This window comes from Hipposideros armiger, unplaced genomic scaffold (genome assembly GCF_001890085.2).
Source record: "Hipposideros armiger isolate ML-2016 unplaced genomic scaffold, ASM189008v1 scaffold_212, whole genome shotgun sequence".
In the NCBI taxonomy this organism is placed as follows: domain Eukaryota; kingdom Metazoa; phylum Chordata; class Mammalia; order Chiroptera; family Hipposideridae; genus Hipposideros; species Hipposideros armiger.
Genome location: NW_017731562.1, coordinates 2343357 through 2356471, shown reverse-complemented (window position 1 = coordinate 2356471; position 13115 = coordinate 2343357). Strand labels below are relative to the sequence as shown.

The following is a 13115-nucleotide window of genomic DNA, read 5'->3' as shown; positions in this document are numbered from 1 at the left end:
CTTGCCTTTGAGGTCAAATTCATAAAATTCTCTTTGAACCCAAGGTCCATAAGTTTAGTACCTATGTTTTCTTCCATGCATAGTGTTTCAGGTCTTAAGTTTAAGTCTTTGATCCATTTTGAGTTAATTTTGGTATATGGTAACAAATAGCAATCTAGTTTCACTCTTTTGCATGTGGCTGTCCAATTCTCCCAGCACCATTTATTGAAGAGACTTCCTTTTCTCCATTGTATGTTTTTGACTCCTTTGATGAAAATTGTCTGTTAATATTTATATGGGTTCATTTCTGGGTTTTCAATTCTATTCCATTGGTCTGGGTGTCTGTTTTTCTGCCAATAAGATGCTGTTTTGATTATTGTTGCTCTGTAGTACAAGCTGAAGTCAGGGAGTGTGATTTGCAACAACATGGAGGGATCTTAAGATTACAATGCTAAGCGAAATAAGTCAGACAGAAAAAGTCGAGAACCATATGACTTCACTCACGTGGTATACAAAACTGAAAGCAACAAAGGAATAAAACAAACAAAAACTCATAGACACAGACAACAGTTTAGTGGTTACCAGAGGGTAAGGGGGGAGGGAGATGGTAGAAGAGGGTAAACGGGTGGGGGTCAAATATATGGTGATGGAAGGAGAACTGACTGTGGGTGGTGGGCACATAATGTGATATATAGATGATGTATTATGGAATTATACACTTGAATATATGTAATTTTACTAACCATTGTCACCCCAATAAGTTCAATTTAAAAGAAGATCATATAAGATTCGGGCCGGTCGAGTGGCTCAGTTGGTTAAGAGCTCGCTCAAGAGTTTGAGCTCTGAGCAACAGCGGTTCGATTCCCAGCCCGAGCTGAGCAGCTGCTGAGCTGCCAACAGGTGGCAGGATGGCTCAGCTTTAAAAAAAAAAGGAAAAAAAAAAGATTATATAAGACTCAATATGGTTGGTCATTTTTTAATAGAAAATTAACATTTTTATTTTTTCTACTACATAGCCTTTATCATGCTTATAATGAACTTGATTTAAGGTTATTTTGCTGTATAAACCTATGTAAAGCCTTATTTTTCCCTTGACTCTAAGCACAAATATAACAACTATAAACAAATTATATTGTGTGATTGGGAAATATTTGAATATGGAATTTTAGAATATAAATGTGTTCTTTATGAGTAATGCTGAAATAAATATGATTGGATTAAGCCAAAGACAATGCAAAAAAAGTTGCAAAAATAAATACTTCTTTCTTTTCCTTCCCCAAATTTTACAATTTTTTCTTGTTCTTAAAATTTAAATGGTGATAGTTGAAGGGGAAAAATTATCAAGGACTGTAGAACTTCCTATATTTGAATTACAGTTAAGTCAGTTGATCAGTTTTTAAAATAACTATAAAGTGTGTAGCTAGGTCATCACATCAATTATGTGTTTGTACTTTGAGTATATGTTGTGTTGTATTTATGTATTTTTTTTGTTTTTGAATAAGCTCCTAGAGGTCAAAATCTATATTTCATTTACATCCCAAGCTACTAAATAAACTTATAATAAGTTTAATAAATAGTTACTGAATAAAAGAATACTTCTTAAGCACAGCTTGAGCTTACTTTCCAAAGAGTTGTCTAGTATTATTTTGTTCTTGAAATCACTATAGACCTTTTCATACTCAAATTATATGTTAATAGTAGGGGTTATACATTTCATTTTGTTTGAATTTGAGTCAGTTTTGCCAATATAATAGATCAATCATGTACAGTGGTGTACATGAAGATGCTAAGAACGAAATAAAAACACCTTCAATCTGCTAAATTTTCATAAGCTTGATTCCCTTTCTATGTCTCTTCATTGATATTGCTCTTTTGTTTGTTGCAGATTTTGCAAGAGTGTCCAGAAGAGCCCGAAGCTATTAATGATGAGGAGCAATTTGACGAAATTGAAGCAGTTGGGAAATCACTTTTGGATAGATTAACTGTTCCTGTAGTTTATCCTGATGGGTATGGTACATGTTTTCATAATTTTGTCTCTTTATTAACAAGGTCTTAAAGTGAAATCATTAAAAGAGGAAAATCTATTTTTTTTTAAAAAAGCCAAATCAATTATTAATAGTTTTGGTCCACATTTTCAGTTCCTACAATAAATTGGTTTAAAATGAAAAGAAATATAAACTTGGCTCTTAGCAACAGTAACAGTTGCTACTTGCTGTATCGAATGTGTTGTTTCTTAACTTTTGTTAGAAGAAAGATCATTGACTAGGTTGATACCCTAGGTTATAGCCTTGGCTGTGACGAGAAGGGAGGAGGGTGACTTTGGGTGTCATTCAGGGAAGGGGTGGGGACTGATGTTTAGGGAGCTCAGTGTGTGCCAGGCACCAGGCTACACACTTCACCTTCATTACTTTTGACAAACAGTGCCAGGCCAGTTGGATCGTTTCTGATTTACAGATGGAGAAACTGAGGCTCAGAAAGATTCAGTAAGGTGCTCAGGATTTCACAGCTTCTACGTGGAATTAGGATACAGTCCCAGGTCTGTCTGGCTCCAAACCCATTCTCTTTTCACTGTGCTATGTGGAGTCCTAAATTCCTTCATTTGTAAAATGGTGGGACCCAATTCCCATGTTTCTTTCCATTTCAAATAGTCGATGATAAAAATATGAAATGATCTCATGCAAATAAATGAGCCAAATAAAAGGCCAGTAAATGAATCAGAAGGAGCTTTATCCCTGAGGATCAGTGAAAATAATTTACAGGTAATCCAAAGGATATTGAATTCCAACAAGAGAGAAAGCAAACCATTGCATACATCTCTCTTCCATTTTTCCTGTAGTGTAATGGTTAGGATTGTGGACTCTACCCAGATATCTTGGGCTTAACTCTCAGCTCCACCACTTAAGTAGCTGTGATACCTTAGGCGAGCCACTTAACCTTTCTTGTGCTTCAATTTCCTCATTTAAAAATAAGGATATACTATTCATACTTCCTCAGGTTATAGGGGGAATTATATGAGCTAAATGTATATAAACTACTTAAAACTGACACGTAGCAAGTGCAACTACTGTGTCATGAACATCAAATGATTGTTTGGAATTGCTATTGAGAAGATATAATTTTATTCCCTTCATAGAATATTATTCATAGTCTAGTATGTAATCTCCGTCATACCTAAACTTGAACAATCAGAAGTAGCCTACAGTCATATTATACATCTGCAATGTATAAAAGAGAATAAATCTCAAAATTTACAAATTCATCTAGTAACAATCTTAGAGGGGTGTTTCTGGTTATTCTACTTCAGAACACCCCTCACCCCTATTTCTGTGTGTCTCAGCCAGTTGTCAGTCTCCCATTCTGTTCAGGTTAGTTTAGGAACACCTGTCCCTGGTATTTTTGCTCGAGCTTTTCCTGTGTCCCACAAATAGTCCGTGTGTCATTTCCTCGTTCGTTTAAGATAAAAGAATAAGTTAGTGCTGTGTATTCAAATTTCACAACCACTGCCTTTAATACTTGAAGTTATTTTATTCCATTTTATATGATAATCTGTTTATGACATGTGAAGTTTGTTTGACAATAACACTATTCAGATTTACCTTTTGTAACATTCTCCTGGAAAAATACAAAAAGAAAAATTGGATGCTCTTTCTGGATTCAGTGCTTAAAGATTTGGGTTTTTCCATCGTATGATCTTAGTTAAGTCATTTAATATTCTAGACCTTAGTTTTCTGATCTAAAAAATGAAGAGCTTACCAGATAATCTCCAAGAACTCTTCTACCTCTAAAAGATTCTATGAGTCTGAATACAGTATCTTTGCGGATAGGATAAAATTAAATGATTTTATCCATTAAAGGTATCCCAAGTGATACCTTAACATTAAATGGATATTTTGCTTTCCAGATATATTAGACAATTGGTGTACATAGCCCTTAGCCCTGAAGTACACATACGAATTTTACACTTGTATGGACCCAAACTGAAAAATAGAATATCTCCAATGTCTTATTGTTTTTGTTTATTGTTGCATAGCTGGTTGTATTGTTGGTTTATTGAGATTATCATAAGTACACATGATATGACATTTATACTACTAATACATTTTTCTCAACGTCTTAACATATTTTATGCCATTTAAAAACATTGTTCCTCCTACCGAATTACTAATGATAAACAGTATGGTCTGTAAATGAAGTAATGCCATATCACAGAGATCATTTTTTTTTTAAGATTTTTTTTTAAATTGGGGAGTTGGGGGAGGGGAACAGTGTTGGGGAACAGTGTTGGGGAATCGGGGAAGGGGAACAAACAAGTTGCTGTCCTTTTGTTCTTCAGTCTAGTTGTGGAGGACGTTGCTTCACTGGTCCATATTGATATTATCATTGTGCTCTTTCCGGGTGAGGCAGTTGCTCGCCGGTCATTGGACGGCCACTCACAGTGACTGTCGGCCACTCACACTGGCTGCCAACCACTCACAGTAGCTCATGGCAGCCCACTGCAGCAGAGGCTGCAGCCTATGCCATTACCGGCGACTCATGGCAGCACAGCTCCAGGTCGAGCTGTTGTTCACCATCTTAGCTGTAGAGGGCGCAGCGTCACTGGCCCTCATGTAGGATTCGAACCAGGGCCCTGCTGCTCAGGTCTGGTGTCCAAGCCAACTCTTGACCAACGCGCCACTTGGCTGGCCCTCACAAAGATAATTTTTATGATAATTTTTGCTTCCTTTGCATTCTCTATTCTCAGTTTATTTGTGTTAATCTGACTGGGGTTTTTCTGTTTGTTTTGATTTTTAGAACTGAACAATATTTTGGGAGTCCAAGTGACATGGCGTCTACTGCAGAACACATCAGAGACAGGATGAAACTAGTGAGTCTCAAAAGGCAGCAGCTGAGACATCCTGAAATGATGACCACCGAGAGCTAATAGCTACCAGCTTCCCACAGATCTGCGTTCATAGTAACCCCGCATGTCGTCGGCATACTGCAGCATTAGCCACAATACATTAAGATACATTTCACAGCCAAGATAAGCATTTCTTTTCATTACACATTTTTCTCTACATGTTAACACCTTGCAAATACCAAGGCATAATTATTTAACATGGCTTTGAGAACATAGACTCCAAGTATCTTAAAGGAAGGAACAGTAAACATTGCACTGAAAAATTGCTTTAAAGCTTTACCTGACCTTTCTGTCAGTTTATAGATGAATAACTGATAATAAGCTTTGAATGGTGCTAATAAGAGTTTAGGAATTCTCTATATAAAAAATGGTTGCCCTTCCTCCCAGGTGATGTAGTAAATTTAGACTAGCTAAATGGTTATTAGTAAATGGTGATATCCTCAAAATTTTACTTTGTAATTCTTCAAAATTAATTACTTTTATTGTGTCAGTATGAAGAAAACCTTCAGATTTTTGATATATCATATTCATTGAAAGACATTTTCCTATTTGTATTGATAATGTATTAAAAGTTGTTTGTGCTTAATAAAAGGCTTCTTATAAACATCTTATTTAATTTGGTGGTTATATCCTATTTCTAAACATGAGTGCCTTATTAAAAAGGGCATTCTTAGGATTGTGAGGATGGTTTAATATTTGTTTTTTCAACTTGGTTGCATGTGTTTTAGCCAGGAAATTCATATGTAAGCATGTATATATCATAAATAAGCATGTTTTATTATGAAAAAAAAAGTTGTGAAGAACAATTTAGATCTCTAAGAACTTACGAACAATGGAATACTATTTCTAATTTTTCTCTTCTTCAACTTGAAAAATATTATACAAATCATTAACTATCCTAAACATACTTTGGAGAAGGGAGGGCTGGGGAAAAAATGCATACATAATTACTTAATGTAATCCTTTATATCAGAGTAATCGTTCTGGAACTAAAGTAGCAATTGTTAATAAAATTTAATTTCTCATGATTGACTAGAAGCAAAATTCTGAAGTAGTCTAATAACAAAACTGTACAACTTTTAGAAATAAAATTTATAAAATGCTAGCTAGTGCTTTTAAGTTTATATTAAGTTTAAATGGTGAAATATGTATAAATTTCTATGTTAATTTTTATTTCAGAAATGTTTTTGAAAAAAATTAAAAATAATTTTTTAGTCTGTGATCAACATAAAATTATGCAGAGAATTGTATGCTGGTTCCTTTTCGTCGTCTTGAGAAATGCTCATGTATCTTCCAATGTAAAGCACTTCCTCTGAACCTGCCAGCTTCTCTCACCTGTTCACTGCCAGTCTTCTGGGAGAAACCCATATCCATTTCCCCTGTATCCTCATTGCTCACCGCCCAGCACCTTGCAGTCTGGTTTTACTCAGCTCCGCAGTGAAACTGTTCTTGGTGCGTTCCCAGTTACTGAATTGAATGGTTTTTCTCTCAGTCTGCATCCCCTGTCCTGCTCTGTCTCTGCAACATTTTACACCCATTGAGCAACATTTCCTAGATAGTGTCCCCTTCTTTGAAGATGTCGTCTGCCCCAAGTGTGAGTACACATCACTCTTAAAATATATCTACCAAACTGTGCTCTCAGGTTCTGTCTTCAGAGAACTCAGAATCTCATCCTTAGTTTTGCTATTTTATCTCAACGTCTTGTGTTACATATCTGGGCCTAGACCTGTACTTCCAAGTACCTACTTAGCATTTCAACCTAGATGAAGCTATTTATCCTGTTTTTCACCTTTCTCCTCTTGGAGCACTTTTGGCTAAAGGTGCAGCCTTTTTTTCTAGTTAAATGTGCCGTAAAATCTAAGGGCAACATTCAAATGCTTCATCATGTCTTGTGCTGCCACTGCTTTGGAGGACATCCAGGAAGTTCTTTCTATTTGGAAATCCTCTTAGTCTTTTAGGGCTTAACTTCTATGAGTATAAACTGTTGTGATTCTCCATTTCAGTCGTCATGATGGTGCTAACCACATGGTACTACTTACTGTTGATTTCTATACCTGCTACACTCTAAGCTCCTTTGAGGGAGATACCTGTGGAACTGCTCTTCCCAGACGTTGGCCCTTGTGTAATAGCGGCTCAGTTACCCTGTATGTGAACCATCTTTTGTAGGCATTAGTAATAACTCCTCTTACATTGTAGTCCGAGGTGTGTTTTAAATATATTTCCTAAAGTTAGGACTGACTGATGGGTGAATCTACTCCTAAGGAAGTCATCTGGTATTTTAGATACTACTTGGATATTAGCTAATGTAGTAGATATTTAGTTATACTCAATCTCGCTTCTGAATTTCAGAGTAGTTAGAATGTTTTAATTAAGATTTTGCTAAAAAGAGACTGGGCTGTAAGCAGTGAAACTCTTAGTTCTACCATCAACTCATCTACCTATCAAATGAGTTAATTTTTATATGCCTTAAGCTATCCTGCCTACACAAAAGTAAAATAAGGCAACATCTGGAAATGTTATTTGTAACGAGTATTTCAGATGAAGCTGAATACGCTTTTAACGTAAATATTGTTGCTTTTCATTTGAAAATTTGCTGCTACTTTCTATATGTATATCAGAATATACACATACAATTATGAATGAAAACCCAGCAGTGCCCTAATGTGATTTTTTAGGGTCATAGTTCATTTAGAGTACTTTTCAAGGAAGTGACTGCAGTCTGTTTGAAATCACAAGCTTTTTGCACATAGTAAGCTGATGTTGCCGGCAAATGGAGAAAGAACCATCGTTTGTAATTGGTATAGGCCACAAATTTCCACATTGCTTTAGCCCATCTCAGGGACTAATTGAAGTGTCAATTGGGCTAGCTTTGTTTTGTTCTGCTTTGAGGGATTTTTTTTCCTTATTACCATGTTATTTGCTCCTGTATAATTCAGTATATATCGGCAGTTTTGACATCAATTCATGCATGTCTAACCCAGCAGACAGAATGCAAAGATGACGATTTCCTTTCAAATAACATTGGCTTTATTCTCAGTCCTCGTTGTTGGTGACCGTATTCTGCTAGGGTGACTCATCGGTGATGCAGGTGAAACTGCTCGGCTTGCCAGGTAGGACGTTCATGGCAAGTCTAGGCTTTGCTGTGTAGGAGATTGGATACTTCTTTCATTTATAGGCATTTAAATTGGCCAGTGCTCCCAGGTATTACGGAGTATTAAGGTGCTTGGTTCATTATGCCATCATTTAGTTGACACTAATGTGCTGTTAGATTTGATTCTAGTTGGTGGCATACTGCTTAATATGAACGTGACAGTTACTTTTCTTACAGTGCCAAGCAGACCAAACTCTGATCTAAACCGTTGTAACCAATGGCATGATTGTGAGATTGGCTGAACCCATCTCACTGTATGGTATGCTTTTGGAGGAAGAATACAGAGTTCTCTACTACATTGTAAGTTCCTTGCTAGACTATTACTGTGTACTTTTCCCATCTTCACACGACCATAATAAAATTAAAATGTCTAAAAATTAAACATATATGGTTGCTAAAGTCCTTCACATCTTGAGCCTATTAAAAATGGTACAGGAAACTAACATCAGTAGATATCATCAATGACAAGATTTGCATGATTGGGGTATATTTGCTTAAACCCCCTAAGGAAAATTTCCCTACGATTAAAAAGATGGGCTGAGGCATAGCTGACCAGTTAACCTAATTAGCAAACTTACCAGTGTTAACTTTCAGTTCCAAAAACAAAAAAACTTCAGTTGGGAGTGGAAAATACTCTTCTAGTATGTAGGGCAACCAATATCTTGATGAGGGAAAATGAAATACAGATGTAACATCTGACATTATTTGACTTCACTATGTGCTACTGGAAATTCTAGCTAAGAAGCATAAATAATGACAAAAATAGAGGAAAGATCATAAAAGCTGAAATAATAACTAGTGAACATAACAGAAAGAGTTTGGAGTTTGAATACCTGACTTCAAAATCTGGCTTTGCCATTTACTGACCTTGGGGAAAAATCACTAAACTTCTCTGTAAAATAGATCATACCAAATAATGTCAAGAATGAAATAATCATTTTAAAAATGTGCTGAAAACAAAAATACCCAAAGTGGAAGGCATTATTACTATAATTACCTTTTCAGAATAGAAAATGGAGCATTCCGTAATCTTGCTCTTGTCTCAGATGACAAGCATGGGGCCGTGGGGAAAACGGCACCTGGCTCCTGCCCACGTCCCTAAGCTCCATCTCCCCTGTATGCGTACGTACAGGCTTACCAATGAGAACATTAAGGGGGGGGGGGCAGTGAGCTCATCAGTAAATACGACTTTTATCCCTGACCAATGAACTCTCTTTATGGCAGGATGATAGACCAGCAAGATGGAAGACAAATGAGGAATATCACCTGCTTTGAGGTTGGCAGGGACCTAACACAATTCCATTAATACATAAGTAAGTAAGAAAGTAAAAGGAAATCATACTCAGAGTGGCTCTTAGCACCAACCTGTAGAAACGAGCACAAACCTGTTAGATACTTATAAAGTATCCCAATAATGAGGTTAAAGAAACAATGACTTGAGACTACCCTTAGTGCTGTTATGGTTAGAGAACAGCAATCTTGGTAAACTTGGGCAGTGATAACAGAAGAAGACTGGTCTTATGATAGAACTAAGGATGTTCTGTGATAGAACTAAGGATGTTCTGTGAGATAGCATAAATAAAGGGGGATGTTTAAGACGGAAAAAGTCTCATACATAGGATGCTGTATAACATGACTGATATATTAAAGCAAACTTGGAGACTTGACACCCCTACTCCATGTGCTTCAAGAAAAAGCAGAGCCTATACTAGAACAAGAATTGAGAGAGAGCAAACCAGAACTATAAGTATTTTGAGAACAGTGAATACATTTTTTAAATAATCAAGATTAGTTTTGTTAAAGAACTCTTAGGGTGCAATATATATAATACCTGTATGTAATGATAACAGGAATTCTTAGTAAATAACTAAAAATAGTTAACCGCTAAGTAAGAGCAGTGTTATTAACAGATTTTTAGGCATATGGATAACTATTCCTGACAAAAGGCTATTGAAGTCTGAAGCCATTCCTAGTGAATCTCAGACTCACCTTAGAAGTATTTACATGTGAAATACCATCTCTTTAGGGTGTCCCCAAGTGTGTCCCTCATCGAGACAGGATACTCAGCTGTCCTTCCACCCAGAACATACGGACCTGTTCACTATGATCAAGCCTCACATGTTTGGGGTGTGTACATCTTTTTTATTAACAGTTTCCCTGGTTCTTTTTCATTAATAGTTTCCCTGGTTCTTTTTCAGTTTAGAAATCAGGGTAAAAACAATTTCTATGTGTGTTTTTCCCTTAATGTTTCGTCATCTTAGCTCCTATGTTGGTCTACCCAGCCAACAGATTTGTTCAGAATATACGATCAGTATATGTATTGCATTGTTTTAAAGGTGCGAGGGGATCTAAATATCACTGACAGTGTTGAGCCAGCATAGATTTAAGAAATGATTGCTCACCTCACACTCAGGACTGTCCTTTCACAAGCTTTTAAGTTGTTTAAATGATAGCTGATTGGAAGAATTTGATGATTATATTGCCATGGGATCAATTATGAAATTCTCAGCAGCATTATTTGGCAAGTGTTGCACCCTTGAGGTTTTCCCCAACAGTTTATTATAAAAATTTTCAAACACATAAAAAAAGTTAAAATTTTATGCGTACTCATCACCCAGATGCACTAGCATTTACTATGCTTGCATTATCATATAGCTATCCATCAAGTCATCAATTCTTATTACTTTTGATATGTTTTAAATTGCAGACATTCGTATACTTCCTACTAAATACTTCAACATGCGTATCATTAACTGGAGTTCAATATTTGCTTACACTTTTAATATAAAATTAGCATACAGTGAAATACAAAAATCTTAGGTGTGCATCCATTGAATTTTGGCAAATACAGTACTGTCAAAATGTAAGACATTAGAAAATTGCCACATGGCTCTTTACAGTCTATCCTTGTCCCCACCCCACCCCTAAAGTCAACTACTGTTCTTTTTTCTATTCTAAATCATATTTGTCTGTTATAGATCTGTGTAAATAGAATTGCACAGCATGTACTCTTTCTAGTTGGATAAATCTATTTGGAGATTTATCCATGCTGTTGGGTATCTTAGTGGTTCATTTTTAATGCTGAGTAGTATTCCATTGTATGACTATAGTGCAGTTTATCCATTTTCCTATTTATGAATACCTGGGCTGTTTCCAGTATTGGCAATTATAGATAAAACTGCTGATAGTGTAAGTCTTATGTGAACATAGGCTTTCATTTCTCTTGGGTGAATACCTAGGATTAGAATTTTTGTGTCATAGAGTAGTTTTAAAAGAAACTGCCATACCATTTCCCTTGTATGGCATCTTGGATTTTCTATTTTGGATGTGTAGAAAGGTGTAAACTATTTTTATGGTCCATATTTGAAATATTAGAAGTGGATTTGGGATAGAAATGATGTTGTTCATGGTTGGCAGTTGGTGTTATTTAAGGGAAGCAAATACCTGTCTGCCCAAAACAGCTCCCCAAGGGTTTCCTGTACCTGAAATTTTAGCATTAGTTTCACTCTTTGAAAGATTGAAGCACTTATCCAAGTGTGGCAATACAGTAGCTAGATGAAACAGCACTGACTTGTTTATGTTACTAACTTCTGCCACCCATTTTCAGTAGGTAAAGTAAGACTGATAATTGCACAGAAAATATTTCCACAGTGGGGGCGGAAAGGTAGTAAAACACATGTACTACAAGTCAGGTACAGCAGTGTGAGAAGCAACCATCCGAAGGGGGAACCCCCCAAATGGGGGTCAAGAAACCAGAAAACTGGGTGGGAAGAATTCTACCTCGCAGTTGTGCATAGGGGATAGCTACCTTTTTGCAGGACATTGTAGCATTTACAAATAATATTTTCAATGTTGTCTTTTTATTCAGTACCACCCCGCTATAGTTGTTTCACACCTTAGCGACTTTTACCCACTGTGTTTTACTCTTCCCGCCTGTTTCATTACATATAGCAATTACTTGTGTAAGCCTGTAAAATTATAATAATTTTTGTTTTCAGTGCTCATGTTCAAACATATTTATGTAAAATTCATCCAATCTTTCCTATTCGACTTTTAAGGGCTGGGATATTTGGCTTCTACTGTAAATCCTTATAATGTTCTATACATTGTAAATGCAATAAAAATGTTAATAACTATAATTGATGACAGTAGATTTTGGTAATGTATTTATTTGATATGTTATCACTTTGGATAATAACTGGTTTGTGTTAATAAAGATTGTACATAAGGTCTAGGGAGAATTAAGTCATACTGGTCTCTATAACATACACTGATGAATCTTTGTGCATCTTTGAATCTTCAGATTATTTTTGGTAAAACTTTACATTTTTACCAAGTATTTCCTAAAAGCTTTGATTAAAACAAAAGTATTTTTTTTTATTCTGAAATAATCTGGAGTCTTAGAAAACAGGTTTAATACCCTTTCCCTTGGCTGCTTTCCCACAGCACCCCCTCCCCCCTCCCACAGGCTTGGCACAGGAAGTCACAGCCTTCTCTAAGTCCTGCATTGTCAGAAACGGTTAGGTTCTCATCACAATAAGTAGTGGTCAAATTTTTTTTTGTTCGTAGCAAGAAGTCCATTTTCTAAGATTTAAAGGGTGAATGTGTATTTGGGGCTAGGGGAAGCATGTTAGAACAAAGTTATATTTAAAGTAACAGAATTATTCATATTATGCTATAAATAGTAGCAGCTCCAGAATGGCTAACAGGAGTTTAGAATATCTAGAATTTGGAAATTGGCAAGCCTTAGACCTTTGATCCTTTTAGAGGGCCTTTTCTTTCTTTTAGGGCGCTTTTTCTTAAGAGATGCAAGTATGATGATAAGAGAGAGAACGACAAGACCACAGATTTGCTTTTTGAGCATCCATACTCTTTCATGTAAAACCTCCATCTCTTCTTGTCCAGAGTCCTCTCTAAATGCAGCTTCATCTGGAAGGGGCCATACTTTTAAGTATCAACTAGCACAGATTAAGAGACGCCCTCTAGTGGAGACTGCTTAACCAGGTAAGGGAAGGAGTGGATGGCACTGAGGCAAGGGACCCAGGGCAGGTGGTGTCCATCCTGGCAGAGGCGACCTGGAGGGAA

At 36.3% G+C, this 13115-nt stretch overlaps 1 protein-coding gene across 2 annotated transcripts in view; it reads left to right on the top strand.

Annotated features, from left to right (window-relative positions):
• The window catches only part of SESTD1 (SEC14 and spectrin domain containing 1), a 97260-nt gene extending 84966 nt beyond the window's left edge, over positions 1 to 12294 (top strand). For both annotated transcript variants that reach the window (XM_019654027.1, XM_019654028.1), the window contains exons 17-18: positions 1865 to 1986; positions 4771 to 12294. In XM_019654027.1, coding sequence (XP_019509572.1) covers positions 1865 to 1986; positions 4771 to 4900 — 252 coding nt within the window. In that variant the 3' untranslated portion in view covers positions 4901 to 12294. The remainder of the gene's footprint in view (positions 1 to 1864; positions 1987 to 4770) is intronic.
• Positions 12295 to 13115: the final 821 nt, after the last annotated feature.